At 55.6% G+C, this 25,256-nt stretch overlaps 1 protein-coding gene across 1 annotated transcript in view; it reads left to right on the forward strand.

Annotated features, from left to right (window-relative positions):
- The window catches only part of LOC122547322 (nuclear receptor-binding protein 2-like), a 318,269-nt gene that overhangs the window by 266,007 nt on the left and 27,006 nt on the right, over positions 1 to 25,256 (forward strand). Inside the window, exons 3-5 of the mRNA XM_087987776.1 lie at positions 3,836 to 3,930; positions 13,059 to 13,082; positions 21,437 to 21,520. Coding sequence (XP_087843902.1) covers positions 3,836 to 3,930; positions 13,059 to 13,082; positions 21,437 to 21,520 — 203 coding nt within the window. The remainder of the gene's footprint in view (positions 1 to 3,835; positions 3,931 to 13,058; positions 13,083 to 21,436; positions 21,521 to 25,256) is intronic.

The raw sequence follows: 25,256 nt of genomic DNA on the forward strand, positions 1-25,256 counted from the left end.
AAGGAGGTTGAGTGAAGTGATTACACCACAGTTGAAGAGGGTGAAGACATGACTGCCAAGCTGGTTCAGTGCGCTACGTGCTTGATGTGGGAGGTCAACGACTCTGGTGTGTCTGGCTGGTATATGTGTGGAAAGTGTGTGCACATTCAGCTACTGACAGAGCATATTGCAGCACTGATGAAAGAACTCGAGGACCTTAGGCTCATCCGAGAGAACGAGATCTTTCTGGAGAAGACCTTCAGCGAGGTTATTACACCGACCATACCAGAAGAGAGCAGACAATGAGGAAGGCAGAGAGGAGACAGGTGCAAGAGACCCCGGGGGAAGTACCTGTCAGGAACAAGTTGAATCTTTTGGAAACAGTAGAGACAGATGATACTGCCGGTCCGCGAGGCGGCCAGGTCTGTCAATCAAAGGTTGGCGCAGAGGCAGAGTGGAAGAGTCGGACATCGCACAGAGCCGCGGTAATAGGGGACTCCATCGTGAGAAGAACTGACCGGGGTTTTTGTGGCAGCAGGCAGGACTTAAGGATGGTGTGTTGCCTTCCTGGTGCCAGGGTTAAAGACATCACAGACAAAGTGCAGGAAATCCTCAAGGACGAGGGTGAAGAGCCAGAGGTGGTGGTACATGTCGGCACAAATGATGTGGGGAAGAAGAGGAGGAACATACTACAGCGAGACTTCGGAGAACGAGGAAGAAGGCTGAAAAGCAGCACGTCCAAGGTGGTTATCTCCGGTTTGCTTCCAGTTCCTCGGGCTGGAGAGGACAGGAACAGGGAGATAATGGACTTGAACGTGTGGCTGGGGAACTGGTGCAGGAAGCAAGGATTTAAGTTCTTGGATCACTGGGGTATGTTTTGTGGTAAACATAAATTCTACAAGAGAGACGGTTTGCACCTTAATAGGTTAGGGACCAGCATTCTGGCAGGCAGGTTTTCTACTGCAACACAGCTACGTTTAAACTAAGTAGCGGGGGGTGGGGGGAGGGGACAAGCTGGATGTTTAAGAAGGAAATTGAAGGGAAAGTTAGAACAAGAGAAGTCAAGAAAGACAACTGTATCAATGAGGCAGAAAACTCAGAAAGGCATCATGCTGGAAGGTTGAGTGAAATAGGAGTTGATGGGAAGGGTGAGGGCAGTAACAAATTAAAAATACTATACATGAATGCACGAAGCATTAGACATAAGATGGATGAGCTGGAGGCTCTTTTGGAAATTGGCAGATACGATATTGTGGGGATAACTGAGACGTGGCTTCAAGTGGACAGGGCCTGGGAAATGAATATTTAAGGCTACACGTGCTATCGTAAGGACAGACTGATGGGCAGAGGGGGTGGGGTGGCCTTGTTAGTAAGGGATAATATTCAGCCCCTTGCGCGGGGGGACCTAGAGTCAGGGGATGTAGAGTCAGTGTGGATTGAGCTTCGAAATACCAAGGGTAAAAAGACCCTCTTGGGAATTATCGACAGGCCCCCAAACAGTAGTCTGGATGTCGGATGTAAGTTGAATCAGGAGCTGAAATTGGCCTGTCACAAAGATGTTACTACAGTTGTTATGGGGGATTTTAACATGCAGGTAGACTGGGAGAATCAGGATGGTATTGGGCCACAAGAAAGAGACTTTGTGGAGTGCCTCAGAGATGGATTCTTAGAGCAGCTGGTGCTGGAGCCGACCAGGGAGAAGGCAATTCTGGATCTGGTATTGTGCAACGAACCAGAATTGGTCAGGGACCTCGAAGTGAAGGAGCCATTGGGAAGTAGTGACCATAATACAATAAGCTTCAATCTGCAATTTGAGAGGGAGAGGGTACAATCGGAAGTGACAATATTTCTGCTGTGATTCTGTTCGCCGAGCTGGAAATTTTTGTTGCAAACGTTCCGTCCCCTGTCTGGGTGACATCCTCAGTGCTTGGGAGCCTCCTGTGAAGCGCTTCTGTGGTGTTTCCTCCGGCGTTTATAGTGGCCTGTCCCTGCCGCTTCCCTGGCTGTTCTTTGTTTGGCTTGTTGGTAGTGTTGTCCCAGTCAAATTCAAATTCATGTTGCTTGTTGTCTGCGTGTGTGGCTGGGACATCACTACCATTATAGGGCAAGCGAAACAAAGAACAGCCAGGGAATTCCTAGAAGCATGGCACTCGTCCACAAACTCCATCAACAAACACATAGACCTGGACCCAATATACCGGCCACTACAGCGGACAGCTGAAACTGACAACCGGAAGCGGCAGGGACAGGCCACTATAAATGCCGGAGGAAACACCACAGAAGCGCTTCACAGGAGGCTCCCAAGCACTGATGATGTCGCCTAGCCAGGGGACGGAACGTTTGCAACAAAAACTTCCAGCTCGGCGAACAGAACCACAGCAACGAGCACCCGAGCTACAAATCTTCTCACAAACTTTGACAATATTTCTGTTGAATAAAGGGAACTATGGAGCTATGAGGGAGGAGCTGGCCAAAGTTCAATGGTGCAATACCTTAGCAGGGATGACTGTGGAGGAACAATGGCGGATATTTCTGGGTATAATGCAGAAGTTGCAGGATCAGTTCATTCCAAAAAGGAAGAAAGATCCCAGGAGGAGGCATGGGCGGCCGTGGCTGACCAGGGAAGTTAAGAAACATATAAAGTTAAAAGAGAAAAAGTATAACATAGCAAAGATAAGTGGGAAAACGGAGGACTGGGAAGCTTTTAAAGAGCAACAAAGGATTACTAAGAAGGAAATACGCAGAGAAAAAATGAGGTACGAAGGTAAACTGTCCAATAATATAAAGGAGGATAGTAAAAGCTTTTTTAGGTATGTGAAAGGGAAAAAAATGGTTAAGACTAAAATTGGGTCCTTGAAGACAGAAACAGGGGAATATATTGCGGGGAACAAAGAAATGGCAGAGGAATTAAATGGGTACTTCAGATCTGTGTTCACTGGGGAAGACACAAGCAATCTCCCTGAGGTAACAGTGGCTGAAGGACCTGAACTGAAGGGAATTTATATTTGCCAGGAATTGGTGTTGGCGAGACTGTTAGGTCTGAAGGTTGATAAGTCCCCGGGGCCTGATGGTCTGCATCCCAGGGTACTGAAGGTGGTGGCTCGGGAAATCGTGGATGTGTTGGTGATTATTTTCCAGAGTTCGATAGATTCAGGATCAGTTCCTGCAGATTGGAGGGTGGCTAATGTTATACCACTTTTTAAGAAAGGGGGGAGAGTGAAAGCAGGAAATTATAGACCAGTTAGTCTGACCTCAGTGGTGGGAAAGATGCTGGAGTCTATTATAAAGGATGAAATTACGACACATCTGGATAGTAGTAAAGGATAGGTCAGAGTCAGCATGGATTTATGAAGGGGAGATCATGCTTGACTAATCTTCTGGAATTTTTTGAGGATGTAACTCTGAAGATGGACGAGGGAGATCCAGTAGATGTAGTGTACCTGGACTTTCAGAAAGCTTTTGATAAAGTCCCACATAGGAGGTTAGTGAGCAAAATTAGGGTGCATGGTATTGGGGGCAAAGTACTAACTTGGATTGAAAGTTGGTTGGCTGACAGGAAACAAAGGGTAGTGATAAACGGCTCAATTTCGGAATGGCAGGCAGTGACCAGTGGGGTACCGCAGGGATCAGTACTGGGACCGCAGCTTTTTACAATATATATTAATGATATAGAAGATGGTATTAGCAATAACATTAGCAAATTTGTTGATGATACTAAGCTGGGTGGCAGGGTGAAATGTGAGGAGGATGTTAGGAGATTACAGGGTGACCTGGACAAGTTAGGTGAGTGGTCAGATGCAGTGTGTGTTGAGGGGCGGTGATGGATTAATGTCTGAATGTGTTCCCACTCCCTTAGTTACCTTCACGCCTGGGAGCCCCCCCTCATTCATGGAACACTCACCTGTGACACCATCTTCATTCAACACAACGGTCTCATCAAGATTGGATCAGGTGACACATTACCCCCCTCCCGCATTCCCCTCCCCATTCCCCTCCCCTCCTCCTCACCCTCCCCCATCCCCCTCCCCCATCCCCCTCCTCCAACCCCTCCCCTCACCCATCCCCCTCCCCCATTCCCTCCCCTCACCCTCGCCCTCGCCCTCCCCCTCGCCCTCCCCCTCGCCCTCCCCATCCTCCATCTCACTTCCCCATCCCCCTTCCCCATCTCCCTTCCCCATCCCCCTCCCCTCCCCCTCCCCCTCACCTCCATCATCACCCTCTCCTCCACCATCCCCCTCCCCTCCTCACTCCCCTCGTCCTCCCCCATCCCCCTCCCCCATCCCCCTCGCCATCCCCCTCGCCCCCCCCCACTCCCCCATCCCCCTCGCCCTCCCCATCCCTCTCGCCCTCCCCCATCCCCCTCGCCCTCCCCCACGCCCTCCCATCCCCTCGCCCTCCCCATCCCCCTGCCCGTGCCCCTCCCCCTCGCCATCCCCCTGCCCCTGCCCCTCCCCTCCCCCGCCCGTGCCTCTCCCCCTCACCCTGCCCCTGTCCTTCCCCCCCACCCCTGCCCCTCCCCCCTGCCCCCTCACCCTCCCTATCCCCATCCCCATCCCCCTCCATCCCCTCCCCGTCCCCTTCCCCACTCCCCCTCCCCATCCTCCTCCCCTTCCCCTAACCCTCCCACTCCCCCTCCTCCTCCCCCCTCTCACTCCCCTCTCCCACTCCCCCTCCCCATCCCTTCCCCACCCCCCCCACTCCCCCTCCCACTCCCACTCCTACTCCCCAGCCCCATCCCACTCCCCATCCCATTCCCCATCCACTCCCCATCCCCATCCCACTCCCCATCCCACTCCCCCATCCCACTCCCCCATCCCCCACCCCCCTCCCCATCCCCTTCTCTCCAACCCGCTCCCCCTCCCGCTCAACCCCTCTCCCTCTCCCCATTCACCTCCCCCTTCCCATTCACCTCCCCCTCCCCTCACCCTCACCCGCACCCTCACCCTCCCCATCACCCTCCCACTCCCCATCTCCATCCCACTCCCCATCTCCATCCCACTCCCCATCTCCATCTCACTCCCCATCCCACTTCCCCTCCCCATCTCCATCCCACTCTCCCACCCCCTACCCTGCCCCTCCCCCACCCCTGCCCCTCCCTGCCCCGCTGCCCCTGCCCTTTCCCCCTCCCCCTGCCTCTCCCCTGCCCATCCCACCCTTCCCCATCCCCCTCCCCATCCCCCCACCCCCATCCCCCCACCCCCTCCCACTCACCCTCCTATTCCCCCTCCCACTCCCACTCTCCATCCCACTCCCCATCCCCATCCCATACCCCATCCCCCTCCCCATCCCCATCCCCCTCCCCATTCACATCCCCCTCCCCATTCCGATCCCACTCCCCCTCCCCATCCCCACTCCCCTCCCCAACCCCATCCCCAACCCCCTCCCCATCCCCATCCCCCTCCCCCTCCCCCTCCCCCTCCCCATCCCCTTCCCCTTCTCTCCATTCCCCTCCCCCTCCCCACCTTCCTCCCCATCCCCTTCTCTCCATCCTCCTCCTCCTCCCCCATCCCCCTCCCCATCCCTGTCCCCCATCCCCCTCTCCCCATCCCCCTCTCACCATCCCCCTCTCCCCATTCTCCTCCCCCTCCCCTCCCCCTCCCCACCACCATTCCCATCCCACTCCCCATCCCCATCCCACACCCACTCCCCATCCCACTCCCCAACCCCCACCCCATCCCCCCACCCCATCCCCCCACCCCATCCCCCTCCCCATCCCCCCACCCCCATCCCCCCACCCCCTCCCACTCACCCTCCTATTCCCCCTCCCACTCCCACTCTCCATCCCACTCCCCATCCCCATCCCATACCCCATCCCCCTCCCCATCCCCATCCCCCTCCCCATTCACATCCCCCTCCCCATTCCGATCCCACTCCCCCTCCCCATCCCCCCACCCCCATCCCCCCACCCCCTCCCACTCACCCTCCTATTCCCCCTCCCACTCCCACTCTCCATCCCACTCCCCATCCCCATCCCATACCCCATCCCCCTCCCCATCCCCATCCCCCTCCCCATTCACATCCCCCTCCCCATTCCGATCCCACTCCCCCTCCCCATCCCCACTCCCCTCCCCAACCCCATCCCCAACCCCCTCCCCATCCCCATCCCCCTCCCCCTCCCCCTCCCCCTCCCCATCCCCTTCCCCTTCTCTCCATTCCCCTCCCCCTCCCCACCTTCCTCCCCATCCCCTTCTCTCCATCCTCCTCCTCCTCCCCCATCCCCCTCCCCATCCCTGTCCCCCATCCCCCTCTCCCCATCCCCCTCTCACCATCCCCCTCTCCCCATTCTCCTCCCCCTCCCCTCCCCCTCCCCACCACCATTCCCATCCCACTCCCCATCCCCATCCCACACCCACTCCCCATCCCACTCCCCAACCCCCACCCCATCCCCCCACCCCATCCCCCCACCCCATCCCCCACCCCATCCCCCACCCCCTTCCCCATCCCCATCCCCTCCCACTCCCCCTCCCCCTCCCCATCCCCTCCCACTCCCCCTCCCCCTCCCCATCCCCTCCCACTCCCCCTCCCCCTCCCCATCCCCTCCCACTCCCCCTCCCCTCGCACTCCCCCTCCCCATCCCCTCCCACTCCCCCTCCCCTCCCCCATCCCCCTCTCTCCCATCCCCCTCCCCATCACTCTCCCCCTCCTCCATCCCCTTCCCACTCCCCCAAACCCCTCCCCCATCATCCCGATCCCACATCCACCTCGCGCTTCCCCATCCCCCTCCTTCACCCCCCTCCCCCATCACCCTCCCCCCATCACCCTCCCACTCCGCCCATCCCCCACCCCCACATCCCCCCCATTACCCCATCCTCCATCCTCCATCACCCCATCCCCCCATCCTCCATCCCCATCCCCCCATCCTCCATCCCCCATCCCCCAATCCCCCCATCTCCCTCAGCCCAACCCCACACCCCATCCACCATCCCCATCCCACACCCCCCATCCCACACCCCCATCTCCCTCCTCCGATCCGCCTCTTCCAATCCCCTCTCCCCATCCTCATCCCAATCCCCCACCCCCATCCCCCACCCCCATCCCCCAGTCGCCATCCCCCACTCGCCACCCCCCACTCGTCATCCCCCACTTGCCATCCCCCACTTGCCGTCCCCCACCCCCTGTCCCCCTCCCCCAGTCCACCATTCCATAACCCCCCATTCCATCCATCCCCCCATCCCTCCCATCCCCCTCCCATCCCCCTTCCCCATCCCCTTACCACCCCCCTCCCCATCCCCCTTCCCCATCCCCTTACCACCCCCCTCCCCACCCCCCTCTCACCACCCCCCTCCCCACACCCCTCTCACCACCCCCCTCCCCATCCCCCTCCCCCATCCCCCTCCCCCACCCCCCTTACCCCACCCCTCCCTCTCCCCATCCCCCTTCCCCCACCCCCTCCCCCTTCCACCATCCCCCTCCTCCCATCCCCCTCCTCCCACCCCCTTCCTCCCATCCCCTTCTTCCCATCCCCCTCCTCCCATCCCTCTCCTCCCATCCCACTCCTCCCATCCCACTCCTCCCATCCCCCTCCTCCCATCCCACTCCTCCCATCCCACTCCTCCCATCCACCTCCCCACCCCCCTCCCCATCCCCCATTCCCCCGTCCCCATCCCCCATCCCCCACCCCATCCCCAACCCCATCCCCTTCCCCATCCCCATCCCCATCCCCATCCCCATCCCCATCCCCTTCCCCCATCCCCTTCCCCCATCCCCTTCCCCCATCCCCTTCCCCATCCCCTTCCTCCATCCCCTTCCCCCCATCCCCCTCCCCACTCCCCTCCTCCATCCCCCATCCCCATCCCCATCCCACCATCTCCCTCCCCATCCCCATCCCCATCCCACCATCTCCCTCCCCATCCCCATCCCCATCCCCTTCCCCATCCCCCTTCCCCAACCCCCTTCCCCACCCCCCATTCCCCCATCCCCCCAATCCCCATTCCCCACACCCCCCACATCCCCCATTTTCCCATCCCCACACCCCCCTTCTCCAATCCCCCAATTCCCCAAACTTCATCCCCCCATGCCCCAACCTCATCACCTCCATCCCCCTATCTCACTTCCCCCTTCTCCCTGCCCCCATCCCCGATCCCCCATCCCCCATCCCCCACACGCCATCATCCCATCACCCATCTCCCCATCACCCCATCCCCAACTCCCCATCCCCCATCTCCCCATCCCCCATCTCCCCATCTCCCCATCCTCCATCTCCCCATCCTCCATCTCCCCGTCCTCCATCTCCTCATCCCACATCTCCCCAACCCCCATCTCGCCATTTCCCATCTTGCCATTCCCCATCTCCCCATTCCCCATCTCCCCATCTCCTCATCCCCCCATCTCCTCATCCCATATCCCCCATTCCCTCATCCCCCCATCCCCCATCCCCTCATCCCCTCATCCCCCCATCCACCCAACTCCCATCCCCACATCCCCCCATCTCCCCATCCCCACATCCCCCCATCCCCACATCCCCCATCTCCCCATACCCCATCTCCCCATACCCCATCTCCCCATACCCCATTCCCCCATCCCCCCCACCTTCCCATCCCTCCATCCCCACATCCACCCCTCCCCACATCCACCCCTCCCCCCATCTCCATCTCCATCTCCCCATCCCCATCTCCCCATCCCCAGCTCCCCATCCCCCATCTCCCCATCCCCCATTCCCCCATCCCCCATTCCCCATCCCCGCATTCACCCATCTCACCACCCCCCATCTCCCCACCCCCCATCTCCCCACCCCCCATCTCCCCATCCCCCATCCCCCCACCCCCCCATCCCTCCATCCCCACATCCACCCCTCCCCACATCCACCCCTCCCCCATCCCCATCTCCCCATCCCCCATCTCCCCATCCCCCATCTCCCCATCCCCCATCTCCCATTCCCCCATCCCCACATTCCCCCCATCTCCACATCCCATTCCCCCCAATCCCCATCCCTCTGCCGCCCACTCCCCATCTCTCTCCCCCATCCACCACACCCATTCCCCCATCCCCCTCTCCACTCCACTCCTCCATCCCCCATCCCCATCCCACCATCTCCCTCCCCATCCCCATTCCCCTCCCCATCCCCCTTCCCCATCCCCCATTCCCCCATCCCCCCAATCCCCATTCCCCACATCCCCCCCATCCCCCATTTTCCCATCCCCACACCCCCCATTCCCCAATCCCCCAATTCCCCAAACTTCATCCCCCAACCCCATCACCTCCATCCCCCTATCTAACTTCCCCCTTCTCCCTGCCCCTATCCCCGATCCCCCATCCCCCATCCCCCACCCCCCATCATCCCATTCCCCATCTCCCCATCACCGCATCCCCAACTCCCCATCCCCCATCCCACATCTCCCCATCCCCCATCTCGCTATTTCCCATCTCGCCATTCCTCATCTTCCCATCTCCCCATCCTCCATCTCCCCACCCCACATCTCCCCATCTTCCATCTCCCCATTCCCCATCTCCCCATCTCCCCATCTCCCCATCCCCCATCCCCCATCCCCCAATCCCCTCATCCCCTCATCCCCCCATCCCCCCAACCCCCATCCCCACATCCCCCCATCCCCCCAACCCCCATCCCCACATCCCCCATCCCCCCATTTCCCCATCCCCCCATCTCCCCATCCCCACATCCCCCATCTCCCCATACCCCATCTCCCCATACCCCATTCCCCCATCCCTCCATCCCCACATCCACCCCTCCCCACATCCACTCCTTCCCCCATCTCCCCATCCCCATCTCCCCATCCCCCATCTCCCCATCCCCATCCCCCATCTCCCATTCCCCCATCCCCGCATTCCCCCATCTCCCCATCCCCCATCTCCCCATCCCATTCCCCCCAATCCCCATCCCCCTGCCCCCCATTCCCATCTCTCTCCCTCCATCCTCCACACCCATCCCCCATCCCGCATCCCCCATCCCCCATCCCCCATCCCCTATCCCCATCCTTCATCACCCATCTCCCCATCCCCCCATTCCCCATCCCCCATCCTCCATCCTCCATCCTTCATCACTCATCACTCATCACCCATCACCCATCGCCCATCACCCATCCCCCCACCCTCCATCCCACATCCTCCATCCCTTATCCTCCACCCCCCATCCCCATTCCCATCCTCCATCGTCCATCCCCATCCTCCATCCCCATCCTCCATCCCCCATCCCCCCATCGCCCATCCTCCACTCCCCACCCTCCACCCCCACCCCCCATTCCCCCACCCCCTATTCCCCCACCCCCTATTCCCCATCCTCCACCCCCCATCACCCACCCCCCAGTCTCCCACCCCCAATCCCCCACCCCTATCCCCCACCCCTATCCCCCACCCCCATCCTCCAGCCCCCACGCTCCATTGCCCCCATTCCCCACCCCCCCATTAAATGCCCCATTACACACACGATCCCCATTATCACACCACACCATCCCTCCATCGCCTACCCCATTCCCCCCTCACCTCCCCTTTCCCCCTCATCTCCACATTTCCCCCTCACCTACCCCATTCCCCCCTCACATCTCTATTCCCCCCCACCTCCCCATTCCCCTTCATCTACCCCATTCCCCCCTCACCTACCCCATTTCCCCACCACCCCTATTCTCCTCTCACCTCCCCCATTCCCCCCCCCCCACCTCCCCATTCGCCCCACCTCCCCATTCGCCCCACCTCCCCATTCGCCCCCACCTCCCCATTTGCCCCCACGTCCCCATTCCCCCCTCACCTCCCCATTCCCCCCTTGCCTCCCCATTCCCCCCACCTCCCCATTCACCCCCTCACCTACCCCATTACCCCCTCAGCTACCCCATTCCCACCTCGCCTCCCCATTCCCCCCTCACCCACTCCATTCCCCCCTCAACTCCCCATTCCCCCAACCTCCCCATTCACCCCCTCACCTACCCCATTCCCCCTTCACCTCCCCCATTCCTTTCCCTCACCTCTCCATTCGCTCCCACCTCCCCATTCCCCCCTCGCCTCCCCATTCCCTTCTCGCCTCCCCATTCACCCCCGCACCTCCCCATTCACCCCCTTACCCCCCCATTCCCCCCTCACCTACCCCATGCCCCCCCTCACCTACCCCATTCCTCCTTCGTCTCCCCATTCCCCCACCTCCCCATTTACCCCCTCACCTCCCCTTTCCTCCCTCACCTCCCCATTCCCCCCACCTCCCCATTCACCCCCTCACCTACCCATTCCCCCCTCACCTACCCCATGCCCCCCTCACCTACCCCATGCCCCCCTCACCTACCCCATGCCCCCCCTCACCTACCCCATGCCCCCCTCACCTACCCCATTCCTCCTTCGCCTCCACATTCCCCTCACCTCCCCATTTACCCCCTCACCTCCCCATTTACCCCCTCACCTCCCCATTCACCCCCTCACCTCCCCATTCCCCCCACCTCCCCATTCACCCCCTCACCTCCCTATCCCCCCCTCACCTCCCTATTCCCCCCCTCACCTCCCCCATTCCCCCGATACTTTCCCCTGCAACCAGAAGGGTTGGGGGTGCTGGCGTGACTGTGAGTAGGGGGATGGTGAGCCGTGGGTGGGGTATCTGGGGGGTGAGGTGTGTGGGGGGAGGGTGTGGTGGGGAGTCGGGGTAAGGGGGAGGGGTGGTGGTGGGTGAAGGTATGTGTGTGGGGGGGTAAGGTGTGTGAGGAGAGGGCTGTGTGGAGAAGAGGGGTTTTGATGTGGGGGTTGGGCTGTGTGGGTGAGGGTTGGTGGGGGAGTGGGGGTGAAGGAGTGTGAGGGAGTGGGGGTGTGTGGGAAGGGGGTTTGTTGTGGGGGGTGGGCTGTGTGGGTGGTGGTTGGTGGGGGTGAAGGTGTGTGAGGGAGTGGGGGAGTGTGGGAAGGGGGTTTGTTGTGGGGGGTGGGCTGTGTGGGTGGTGGTTGGGGGAGTGGGGATGAAGTCCATTCACCCAACTGCGCCTGAACTGAGAGGATTGCTCAGACATTACCCCTTCAGTGATCGAACAGAGACCCCGGATTCCACAGATTAGAAACATTCATTAGTTAGAGCTCCATGCACACCTCTGGGAGAGAAGCCAAACCGAAACTGGATCCAGTGGGACAGGGGCCTGTGGGACAGGATCCAGTGAGACAGGGGCCTGTGGGACAGGATCCAGTGAGACAGGGGCCTGTGGGACAGGATCCAGTGGGCCTGGGGCCTGTGGGACAGGATCCAGTGAGACAGGGGCCTGTGGGACGGGATCCAGTGGGCCTCGGGCCTGTGGGATAAGATCCAGTGGGCCTGGGGCCTGTAGGATAGGATCCAGTGGGCCTGGGGCCTGTGGGACAGGATCCAGTGGGCCTGGGGCCTGTGGGACAGGATCCAGTGGGCCTGGGGCCTGTGGGACGTGATCCAGTGGGCCTCGGGCCTGTGGGATAGGATCCAGTGGGCCTGGGGCCTGTAGGATAGGATCCAGTGGGCCTGGGGCCTGTGGGACAGGATCCAGTGGGCCTCGGGCCTGTGGGACAGGATCCAGTGGGCCTGGGGCCTGTGGGATAGGATCCAGTGGGCCTGGGGCCTGGGGCCTGTGTCTCCAGCCTCACTCACTGAGGACGCTCACGGTCAGCGAAATCCTGCAAAACATAAACTGTCAGAGAAATAACCCAGTGAGAAGCTTGTACATTTACTCACCTTCATCTCTCTCTCTCTCCCCTCTCTCCCCCTCCATCTCTCCCCGTCCCCCTCACTCTCTCTCCCTCCCCTCCTCCCTTCCTCCACCTCCAACTCTCCCCCTCCTCCTCTATCTCCCTCTCCCCTTCTCTCCTTCCCTCCTCCACTCTTCCACCCTCCCTCTCCCCCTCCCCTTCCTCTCTCCCCCACCTCTTTCCCGCGTCTCCCTCTCCCCCTCTCTCCCCTCCCCCCTCCACTCTCCCCCCCCCATCCCTCTCCCCCCATCCCTCTCCCCCTCCCCTCCCTCTCTCCCCCTCCCCTCCCTCTCTTCCCCGCCCCTCCCTCTCTCCCCCACCCCTCTCTCCCTCTCCTCCCACCCTGTCTCCCTCTCTCCCCCTCTCCCCCTCCCCTCCCTCTCTCCCCCTGCCCCTGTCTCCCTCCCTGTGACATGTGGATATTCCCGGACTCTCCGACAATGTCCCAGTCTGGCACAGGATGTTAGTCAATGGTGAGCCTCTTTATTCAATGCTGGTATTTATTTATTTGTTTGTTTATTCCTGTTCACGTCTTTGCGGGAATTCTCTCATTTCTGACTCTTGGTGAAGTGAGAGGATAAACTGGGTTGACAGAGCCACCCCATCAGTTGGTGAGGAAATGGAGTCAGGAAAGCCTGAAAAATCTCCAGGACCCAATAAACCTCATCCCTGGGCACTGAAGGAAGTGGCTGGAGAAATAATCGGTACGTGGCTGTTCATTGTCCAAGATTCGATAGCCTCTGAAACAGTTCCTACAGATTGTACTGGAGCTAATGTAACCCCACTGTATAACAGAAACTGGAGAGTACAGACCAGCGAGCCTGACATTGGTAATGGGGAATAGGCTGGAGTCCGTTCTGAAGGCAGTTGGAAAACAGCAAAAAGATTGGACACAGTCAGCATGGATTTATAAAAGGGAAATGAGGCTTGGTGAATCAGCTGGAATTCTTCCAGGATGTGACGAGTAGAATTGATCGTGTGGAACTTGTGGTTGACTTGGACTTTTATAAAGCTTCTGACAAAGTCCCACATAAGAGATTACTGTGTAAAATTAACGCGTGTGGAATTGGGGGGTTCCATACTGAGATGGATAGAGGACTGAGTTTACAAACAGGAGACAAAGAGGAGGAATAAACGGGTCTTTTACCAAGTCACAGGCAGTGACCAGTGGACTACCACAGGGATCAGTGCTTGGACTGTAAGTATGCATGGAGGTACAGCAGGTGGTGAGGAAGGTAAATGGGATGTTGACCTTCATAGCGAGAGGATCGGGGCTCAGGAGCAGGGATGTCTTGCTGCAGTTATACAGGGCCTTGGGGTGACCACACCTGGAGGATCGTGTGTCGGCCTGGTCTCCGTATCTGAGGAAGGATGCCCTGGTGATGGAGGGAGGGCAGCGGAGGGTCTCCAGGCCGATTCCTGGGATGGCAGGATCTGACACTGGAGGAGAGACTGGATTGGTTCGGATGATAGTCACTGGAGTTGGGAAAATGAGAGGAAACTGCTCAGAAACCTGTAAAATTCTAACTGGATTAGGCAAGGTAAATGCAGAAAGATGTTCCTGATGTTGGGGAAGGGGTCCCAGTCTCAGGATATGAGGCAGACCCATTAAGGACTGAGCTGAGGAAGAATGTCTTCACCCAGAGAGTAGGGGAGCCTGGGGAATTCTCTCCCACAGGAAGCTATTGGGGCCAATTCATTCGATATATTCAAGAGGGAGCTGGACGTGACCCTTGCATTGAGTTGAATGTTACGAGTTTGTGAGTCCATTCAGTATTCTAACAGCAGTGGGATAGAAACTGTTTCCAAACTGGCTGGTGCATGTGTTCAGGATTGTGGGCTCAAAGGCTATGGTCATACTGAATGGTGGCACAGGTTTGAAGGGCTGAATGGCCTCCTCCTGTTCCTATTTGCTGTGTTTCCATGTTCTGGAAGCAGGGGTCACAGTCGGAGGGGAAAGGGTGAACCATTTCAGACAGAAAAGAGGACAACCTTCAGCCAGAGGGTGGAGCCCTCCCTGCGAGAGATCATGGCTGGGCCAAAGCACTGAATGTTTTCAACAAAAGAATCAGATGTCGCTCTTACAGCTAAAGGGATCGAAGGAGGTGGGGAGAAAGCAGGAGCAGGGAACTCAGATTGGCTGGGGGAGTAGGCATCAAAGGGCCGAATGGCCTCTTCCTGAAGCTCTTTCCCATATTTTTATGTTTAGTCGTGAATAATGCTGGACAATTAAACAACCTTTAATGCAAGACATGTCAGAAATAAGGGGATAAACTGAGAGCAGGGATCAGGACTTGGAGCTTTGATGTTGTGGCCATTACTGAGACTTGGATATTACAGGGCCAGGAATGTTCCAGGGTTCAGATGTTTCAGAAGGAATAGAGGGGGTGGTAAAAGAAGTGGGGAGGGGCAGTGGCACTGCTAATCCGGGATATAATCACAACTGCAGAAAGGGATGTCATCGAGGAGGGTTTGTCTACAGAGTCAGTCTGGGTGGGAGTCAGAGACAGGAAAGGAGTAGTCACTTTATTGGGAGTTTTCTACAGACTCCCCCCCCCAAATAGCAACAGAGACATGGAGGAGGCTGTCTAGGGAGCACTTGCTGATAGGGCTGGATAGGTCTGTCCCAGTGAGGCAAGGAAGGGATGGGAGGGTGAAGGAACCTTGGATGACAAGGGATGTGGAACATCCACTACAAATGCCGGAGGAAAGATCACAGAAGCGCTTCACAGGAGGCTCCCAAGCACTGAGGATGTCACCGAGACAGGGGACTAAACGTCTGCAACACAAATTCCCAGCTCGGCGAACAGAACCACAGCAACGAGCACCCGAGCTACAAATCTTCTCCTAAACCTTGAATGTGGAACACCCAGTCAAGAGGAAGAAGGAAGCTTACTGAAGGTTGAGGAGGCCAGGAGCAGACAGGGCTCGAGAGGGTTACAAGGTAGTCAGGAAGGAACTGAGGAATGGGCTTAGGAGAGCTAGGAGGGGACATGGAAAACCTTTAGTGGGTAGGATTACAGAAAACCTTAAGGCATTCCACACTTATGTGAGGAACAAGAGGATGGTTAGAGTGAGGATAAGGCCAATCAGGGTTAGTGGAGGGAACTTATGCCTGGAGTTGGAGGAGGTAGGGGAGGTCCTTAATGAATATTTTGCTTCAGTATTCACTACTGAGAGGGACCTTGTCGTTTCTGGCATGAAACCGACTGACTTGCTTGAACAGGTTGATGTTAAGAAGGAGGATGTGCTGAAAATTTTGAAAAACGTAAGGATAGATAAATCCCCTGGGTCAGATGGGAGAAAGTGAGGTCTGCAGATGCTGGAGATCAGAGCTGGAAATGTGTTGCTGGAAAAGCGCAGCAGGTCAGGCAGCATCCAGGGAACAGGAGAATCGACGTTTCGGGCATAAGCCCTTCTTCAGGAATGGGGAAAGTTTGTCCAGCAGGTTAAGATAAAAGGTAGGGAGGAGGGACTTGGGGGAGGGGCGTCGGAAATGTGATAGGTGGAAAGAGGTCAAGGTGAGGGTGATAGGTCAGACTGGGGTGGGGGCGGAGAGGTCAAGAAGAAGATTGCAGGTTAGGAAGGCGGTGCTGAATTTGATGGATTTGACTGAGACAAGGTGGGAGGAGGGGAAATGAGGAAACTGGTGAAATCCGAGTTCACCCCTTGTGGTTGGAGGGTTCCTAGGCGGAAGATGAGGCGTTCTTCCTCCAACCGTCGTGTTGTTGTGGTCTGGCGATGGAGGAGTCCAAAGACCTGCATGTCCTTGGTGGAGTGGGAGGGTGAGTTAAAGTGTTGAGCCACGGGGTGGTTGGGTTGGTTGGTCCGGGTGTCCCAGAGGTGTTCTCTGAAACGTTCCGCAAGTAGCCGGCCTGTCTCCCCAATATAGAGGAGGCCACATTGGGTACAGAGGATGCAGTAAATGATGTGTGTGGAGGTGCAGGTGAATCTGTGGCGGATATGGAAGTTTCCTTTGGGGCCTTGGAGGGAGGTGAGAGGGGAGGTGTGGGCACAAGTCTTGCACCTCCTGCGGTTGCAGGGGAAGGTGCCGGGAGTGGAGGTTGGGTTGGTGGGGGGTGTGGATCTGACGAGGGAGTCACGGAGGGAGTGGTCTTTACGGAATGCTGATAGGGGAGGGGAGGGAAATATATCCTTGGTGGTGGGGTCCGTTTGGAGGTGGCGGAAATGACGGCGGATGATGCGATGTATCTGGAGGTTGGTGGGTGGTAGGTGAGGACCAGTGGGGTTCTGTCCTGGTGGCGGTTGGAGGGGGGGGGTTCAAGGGCGGAGGATCGGGAAGTGGAAGAGATGCGGTGGAGGGCATCGTCGACCACGTCGGGGGGGAAATTGCGGTCCTTGAAGAAGGAGGCCATCTGGGTTGTGCGTTTTTGGAACTGGTCCTCCTGGGAGCAGATGCGGCGGAGTCAAAGGAATTGGGAGAATGGGATGGCGTTTTTACAGGGGGCAGGGTGGGAGGTTTCAATTCCCCCTCCCACTCCACCAAGGATATGCAGGTCTTTGGACTCCTCCATCGCCAGACCACAACAAAACGACGGTTGGACGAAGAGCGCCTCATCTTCCGCCTAGGAACCCTCCAACCACAAGGGATGAACTCGGATTTCACCAGTTTCCTCATTTCCCCTCCCCCCACCCTGTCTCAGTCAAATCCATCAAATTCAGCACCGCCTTCCTAACCTGCAATCCTCTTCCCGACCTCTCCGCCCCCACCCCAGTCTGACCTATCACCCTCACCTTGACCTCTTTCCACCCATCACATTTCCGACGCCCCTCCCCCAAGTCCCTCCTCCCTACCTTTTATCTTAGCCTGCTGGACAAACTTTCCTCATTCCTGAAGAAGGGCTTATGCCCGAAATGTCGATTCTCCTGCTCCTTGGATGCTGCCTGACCTGCTGCGCTTTTCCAGCAACACATTTCCAGCTCAGATGGGATATACCTGAGGCTACCACAGGAAGTGAGGGAAGAGATTGCTGCACCTTTGGCGATGATCTTTGCGTCCTCACTGTCCACTGGGGTAGTGCCAGATGATTGGAGGGCGGCAAATGTTATTCCCTTGCTCACGAAAGGGAATAGGGATAATCCTGGGAATTGCAGACCAGTCAGACTTATGTCTGTGGTGGGGAAAGTATTGGAGAGGATTCTGAGAGACAGGATTTATGATTACTTGGAAAACCATAGTTTGGTTAGAGATAGTCAGCATGGCTCTGTGAGGGGCAGGTCATGCCTCACAAACCTTACTGAATTCTCTGAGGATGTGACAAAACGCATTGATGAAGGTAGAGCAGTGGATGTGGTGTACGTGGATTTTAGCAAGGTGTTTGATAAGGTTCCCCATGGTAGGCTCATTCACAAAGTAAGGAGACACGGGATACAGGGAATTCTGCCTGTCTGGATACAGAATCGGCAGGCCCATAGAAGACAGCGGGTGGTGGTAGATGGAAAGTATTCCGCCTGGAGCTCGGTGACCAGTGGTGTTCCACAGGGATCGGTTCTGGGACCTCTGCTCTTTGTGATTTTATAACTGACCTGATGAGGAAGTGGAAGGGTGGGCTAGTAAGTTGGGGGAGTGGTGGATAGAACATAGAACATAGAAGAATACAGCGCAGTACAGGCCCTTCGGCCCTCGATGTTGCGCCGATCCAAGCTCACCTAACCTACACTAGCCCACTATCCTCCATATGCCTATCCAATGCCCGCTTAAATGCCCATAATGAGGGAGAGTCCACCACTGCTACTGGCAGGGCATTCCATGAACTCACGACTCGCTGAGTAAAGAACCTACCCCTAACATCTGTCCTATACCTACCCCCCCTTAATTTAAAGCTATGCCCCCTTGTAATACCCGACTCCATACGTGGAAAAAGATTCTCACTGTCGACCCTATCTAAACCCCTAATCATCTTGTACACCTCTATCAAGTCACCCCTAAACCTTCTTTTCTCCAATGAAAACAACCCCAAGTGCCTCAGCCTTTCCTCATACGATCTTCCTACCATACCAGGCAACATCCTGGTAAACCTCCTCTGCACCCGTTCCAGTGCCTCCACATCCTTCCTATAGTATGGCGACCAAAACTGTACACAATACTCCAGATGTGGCCGCACCAGAGTCTTATACAACTGCATCATGACCTCAGTACTCCGGAACTCAATTCCTCTACCAATAAAAGCCAGTACGCCATATGCCTTCTTCACCGCACTATTTACCTGGGTGGCAACTTTCAAAGATCTGTGTACATGGACACCAAGATCCCTCTGCTCATCCACACTACCAAGTATCTGACTAGTAGCCCAGTACCCCATCTTTTTGTTACTCTTACGGATAGTGTGGGGGGATGTTGTAGGTTGCATTGGGACATTGACAGGATACAGAGCTGGGTTGAGAAGTGGCAGATGGAGTTCAACCTGGAAAAGTGTGAAGTGATTCACTTTGGAAGGTGGAATTTGAATACAGATTCCAGGGTTAAAGGCAGGATTCCTGGCAGTGTGGAGGAACAGAGGGATCTTGGGGTCCATGTCCATAGATCCCTCAAAGTTGCCACCCAAGTTGATAGGGTTGTTATGAAGGTGTATGGTGTGTTGGCTTTTATTAACAGGGGGATTGAGTTTAAGAGCTGTAAGGTTATGCTGCAACTCTATAAAGCCCTGGTTAGACCACACTTGGAATATTGTGTTCAATTCTGGTCACCTCATTATAGGAAAGATGTGGAAGCTTTAGAGAGTGTGCAGAGGAGATTTCCCAGGAAGCTGCCTGGACTGGAGGATGTGTCTTATGGAGAAAGGTTGAGGGAGCTAGGGCTTTTCTCATTGGAGTGAAGGAGGATGAGAGGTGACTCGATAGAGGTGTACAAGACGATGAGAGGCAGAGGTAGAGGAGATAGCCAGAGACTTTTCCCCAGGGCAGAAATGTCTTTCATTAGGGGCATAGTTTTAAGGTGATTGGAGGAAGGTTTCGGGGAGATGTCAGAGGTGGGTGTTTTACACAGAGAGTGGGTGGGTGTGTGGGATGCGCTGCCAGCGGTGGGAGTAGAGTCAGGGACATCAGGGACATTTAAGTGACTCTTGGTTAGGCCCATGGATGATAGTACAATGAAGGGTACGTAGGTTAGCCTGATCTTAGAGCAGGATAAAAGGCCAGCACAACATTGAGGGCTGAAGGGCCTGCACTGTGCTGTACTGTTCCATGTTCTAACTCAGTGGGGGGGGATGCTCCACAAATCTCCCCCTCCTCAATGATGGAGGAGCCCAGCACATCAGGGCAAAGGAGATGGCTGAACCTTTCACAGCAATCTCCAGCCAGAAGTGTGAGTGGATGATCCCATCTCGGCCTCCTCCAGTGGTCCCCAGCGTCACAGACACCAGTCTCCAGCCAATTTGATTCCCTCCACGTGATATCAAGGAACTGGTGGAGACGCTGGATACTGCAGAGGCTATGGGCCCTGACAACATTCCAGTAATAGGACTGAAGATTTGTGCTCCAGAACCTGCCACTCCCCGAGCCAAGCTGTTCCAGGACAGTTACATCTACCCAACAATGTGGGACATTGCCCAGGTATGTCCTGGATATAAAAAGGAGGACAAATCCAACACGGCCAATTACCGTCCCTCAGTCTCCTCTCGATCCTTGTTTGTACAATCAATGGGAGGCCGCTCAGACCCGTGAGCCTGACCCACCATTCTATTAGATCACGGCTGACCTGATTTTAACATGAACTGTACATTCCTGTATCTCCCTGATAGTCCGTCACCCTCTGAACCATCACAAATCTACCTCCCTCTGCCTTAAAAATATCTAAAAGTTCTGCCTGCACTGCCTCTGGAGGAAGGGACTTCCAAATACCCCCTCTCTCAGAGAAATCATCTATCCTCATGGCTGCTTTAAATGGGCAGTCCTCTCTCTGTCTCTGTGTTGCTATTGTGAGGCAGTACGAGGGATTGGACTGACTAACCCGGACACCATCTTGGGTCCTGCTCATCACCGAGCAGCATCTTCCTCAGGAGCATCCACTCCACTTTCCCTAATTCCCAGAGAGATGAGGAATACCACGATATCTCTCACCGATATCCTCATTAATATTGAATACTTTAAGGTAAAGGACGTCAGACAGGATCCAGAACTATAATGGATTAAAACCCATCGTCTCTCACTCCCTGTCTCTCACTCTCTGTCTCTCACTCTCTGTCTCTCACCCCCTGTCTCTCACTCTCTGTCTCTCACTCTCTGTCTCTCACTCCCTGTCTCTCACTCCCTGTCTCTCACTCTGTCTCTCACTCTGTCTCTCACTCCCTGTCTCTCACTCTGTCTCTCACTCTCTGTCTCTCACTCCCTGTCTCTCACTCCCTGTCTCTCACTCCCTGTCTCTCACTCCCTGTCTCTCACTCTGTCTCTCACTCTGTCTCTCACTCCCTGTCTCTCACTCTGTCTCTCACTCCCTGTCTCTCACTCCCTGTCTCTCACTCCCTGTCTCTCACTCTGTCCTCTCTATCTGTCTGTGTCTTGCTCTCCCTCTCTCTCTCGTTCAGTCTATGTCCCTGTTTCTCTTTCTGTTTCTCTCCATCTGTTTATCTGCCTCTCACTGTCTTTATCTCTATCTTTGTCTCTTTATTTGTCCTTCCTGTCTCTGTGTCCCCCGTCTCCTCACTATCTCTTTTTTCTCACTCTCTTTTCCCCTGTCTCTTCCCTCTCTCTCTCTCTGTCTTTCTCTGTCTATCTCTCTCTCACACACACACGCACATATCTGATCGTTTCATGCTGTCTATGTGGTTTTTGGGCTATTGGTAAATTGTTTTTCTGTTTTGGCTCCCAGTTCTAGCGGATTCCCCGAAGACCTCACTGAGAAGCCCCAGAGAAGAGCAGAAGATTCGACATTTCTTTGCTCCAGAGTACAATGGTAAATAGACTGGCACAGTGGCACAGTGGTTAGCACAGCTGCCTTCCCAGCGCCAGGGTCCCAGGTTCAATTCCCGCCTCAGGCGACTGACTGTGTGGAGTTTGCACATTCTCCCCGTGTCTGCGTGGGTTTCCTCCCACAGTCAAAGATGTGCAGGTCCGGCTGAATTGGCCGTGGGAAGTTGCCCGTCGTGCTCAGGGATGTGCAGGCTGGGTGGATTAGCCAGGGGGAATGCAGGCTTACAGGGATAGGGTCGGGGTGTGAGTCTGATTGAGATACTCTTTGGAGGGTTGGTGTGGACGCGATGGGCTGAGTGGCCTGATTCCATGCTGTCGGGATTCTATGAAATGTGAGAATGTCACCGTGCTGCAGGAATAGCCCCCCCACCCCCCTCCCAGGGAACAGAGCGCTGTGTGTCAGGGTCTTCCTGAAGAATTAATCCGGGGGAGAGCATCTGGAGCTGGAACCTCACACACAGCGGGGGTGGGGGCGGGGGCGGGGGGAATGGGGGGGAGGGGGTGAAAGGACAGAGACCGGGATCATTATTTAGGGTCAGTTAGAGCAGGGCAGAGAGCTTTAGATCAGTGGGACTGACCTTGGAGCTGACCCTGGGGGAGATGAGCTGTGGACCAAGGTCACGCCAGAACCGAAGAGAGTCTCCATTCCTTGTGGGGTTGGGGAGGGGAGGGGTCACTAATGTTACTGGAGAAGGTTTAACTGAATTCATGCTGTTGCCTCAGATAAAACAGATAAAGGAATTGGTGGCTAAATCTGTGACTGCCTTTAAAGAGCCTCAAACATCACCTTTAACCCTTACTCCCCCTGGCACTGACACTCACATTCACTGACAACACCATTGTGGTGGGACGGATATCTAACAGCGATGAGGCAGAATACAGGGGGGGTGGGGGACTTGGTGACATGGTGCAATGAGAACAAGCCCCCTCTCAATGTCGGCAAAACTAAACAACTGATCATTGACTTCAGGAAGAGAGGAGGAGGACATAACCTCCACTCCGTTGATGTAGATGGGGGTGAGAGGGTGGAGAGGGTCAAGTTCCTCAGAGTGACGATAACTGACAGCCTGTCCTGGCCTTCCCACGTAGATGTGATGGTCAAGAAGGTACAACAACACCTCTTCCTCCTCGGGCAGCTCAGGAAATTCAGCGTGTCCATAAGGACCCCCACCAACTTCTCCAGGTACACAACTGACAGCATACTGTCCAGGTGGATAACGGCCTGGTACAGTAACTGCTCTGCCCAGGACTGTAAGAAACTAGAGAAGGTGGTGTGCACAGCCCAGCCCATCACAGAAGCCAACCTCCCATCCATGGACTCCATTTACACGGCTCACTGCCGCGGAAAGGCTGCCAACATCATCAAAGACCCATCACACCCCGGTAATGATCTCCCACACCCTCTTCCATCAGGCAGAAGGTACAGAAACCTGAACACAGGCACCAACAGGTTCAGGAACAGCTTCTTCCTATCTGTTGTTAGACTGATAAATGGAATCTCTAATTTCAATCTAATGTTGATCTTGCTTCCCGCCCCTCCTGTGCAGTGTAACCTGTGTGCCTCACTCTGTCTGAGCACCCTATAGTTTGTATGACCCTGTATACTATGATCTGCCCGTACTGCTCACAAACAAAGCCTTTCACTGTACTTAGGTGCAAGTGACTGCAATTGATCAAAATCAAACCTACAAGATGCACGGCAGAAATTCACCCAGGCTCCTCAGACAGCACCTTCCAAACCCACCCAGGCTCCTCAGACAACGACCATCACTACCCACATCTCGCAGCGAAATGAAAAGAGACTTCAGCACAGTTTGAGATAGTTTCAGTGATGGTGATGCCATCAAATGCCATGGAGCTGGTGGTTTGATTCTCTCTTATTGAGGTGGAGATGGTCCTTGCCTGGCAATGGCCAGGCACAAATGTTATTTCCAAACTGGGCATCACTGAGCAGGTGCTGCTTGATAGCACGGTTACTGACACCGTCGTCGCTTTACTGAGGATCAAGGGGAGATTGATGGGGCAGGAATTGGCCGGTTGGATTTGTCCAAATACAAACAGCAGGCCAGTGTAGTTCTTCATTGAAGCAGAGTTGGCCCGATGATAATTGTGGGGGATGTTGTGGGTGTGGCCAGAACTGGACATCCTGTACAGAGTGACCAGATAAACTGCATCAAAAAACGGAAACCAAACCAGAAATTGGTGGAAACTGCACACTCAGGAAGGGTCACTCAACCCAAAACATTAACTCTACTTTCTCTCCATAGATGCTGCCAGACCTGCTGAGTTTTCCCAGCAATTGTTGCCAAACAGCATCTCTCCATACCTCTCTCTCTCTGTCTGTGCCTCCCTGTCTTTGGGCATCATTAGGAGCCATATTTCTGTGGGTCTGGAGTCACATGTAATCCAGACCAGATTAGGATGGCAGTTTCCTACCCTAAAGGACATTAGTGACCCAAGTGGGATTTTCCAAACATCAACAATGGATTCATGATTATCATTAGACACTCAATTCCAGGTTTTAATAATTGGATCCAAATTCCACCAACTTCCATGATGGGATTTGAACCTGGCTCCGCAGGATATTACCTGGATCTTTGGATAAATTGCCCCATGATAACATTACTAGGCCATTGGCTCCTGATCGATTGTATTGAAGTCACTTAGAGCAGATTTCCCATGCTGCTATTCCCAGGAAGGAGTCTCCCAGAGATTTGGGATTTATAACCGTGTTCACATGACCACATTGAATCACAGAGGTGTGCAGCACGGAAACAGACCGTCCAGTCAAATTCATCCATGCTGACCAGATATCCTCAATTATGGACAGCGAAGAGGGTTACCTCAGATTACAACAGGATCTGGACCAGATGGGCCAATGGGCTGAGAAGTGGCAGATGGAGTTTAATTCAGATAAATGCGAGGTGCTGCATTTTGGGAAAGCAAATCTTAGCAGGACTTATACACTTAATGGAAAGGTCCTAGGGAGTGTTGCTGAACAAAGAGACCTTGGAGTGCGGGTTCATAGCGCCTTGAAAGTGGAGTTGCAGGTAGATAGGATAGTGAAGAAGGCGTTTGGTATGCTTTCCTTTATTGGTCAGAGTATTGAGTACAGGAGTTGGGAGCTGAAAATGTGTTGCTGGAAAAGCGCAGCAGGTCAGGCAGCATCCAAGGAGCAGGAGAATCGACGTTTCGGGCATGAGCCCTTCTTCAGGAAGAAGGGCTTATGCCCAAAACGTCGATTCTCCTGTTCCTTGGATGCTGCCTGACCTGCTGCGCTTTTCCAGCAACACATTTTCAGCTCTGATCTCCAGCATCTGCAGTCCTCACTTTCTCCTATAGGAGTTGGGAGGTCATGTTGTGGCTGTACAGGACATTGGTTAGGCCACTGTTGGAGTATTGTGTGCAATTCTGGTCTCCTTCCTATCGGAAAGATGTTGTGAAACTTGAAAGGGTTCAGAAAAGATTTACAAGGATGTTGCCCGGGTTGGAGGATTTGAGCTACAGGGAGAGGCTGAAGAGGCTGGGGCTGTTTTCCCTGGAGTGTTGGAGGCTGAGGGGTGACCTTATAGAGGTTTACAAAATTATGAGGGGCATGGATAGGATAAATAGACAAAGTCTTTTCCCTGGGGTTGGGGAGTCCAGAACTAGAGGGCATAGGTTTAGGGTGAGAGGGGAAAGATTTAAAAGAGACCTAAGGGGCAACGTTTTCACACAGA

This window comes from Chiloscyllium plagiosum, unplaced genomic scaffold (genome assembly GCF_037043375.1).
Source record: "Chiloscyllium plagiosum isolate Xiang-an unplaced genomic scaffold, Cpla_swu_hap1 HiC_scaffold_5, whole genome shotgun sequence".
Taxonomy (NCBI): domain Eukaryota; kingdom Metazoa; phylum Chordata; class Chondrichthyes; order Orectolobiformes; family Hemiscylliidae; genus Chiloscyllium; species Chiloscyllium plagiosum.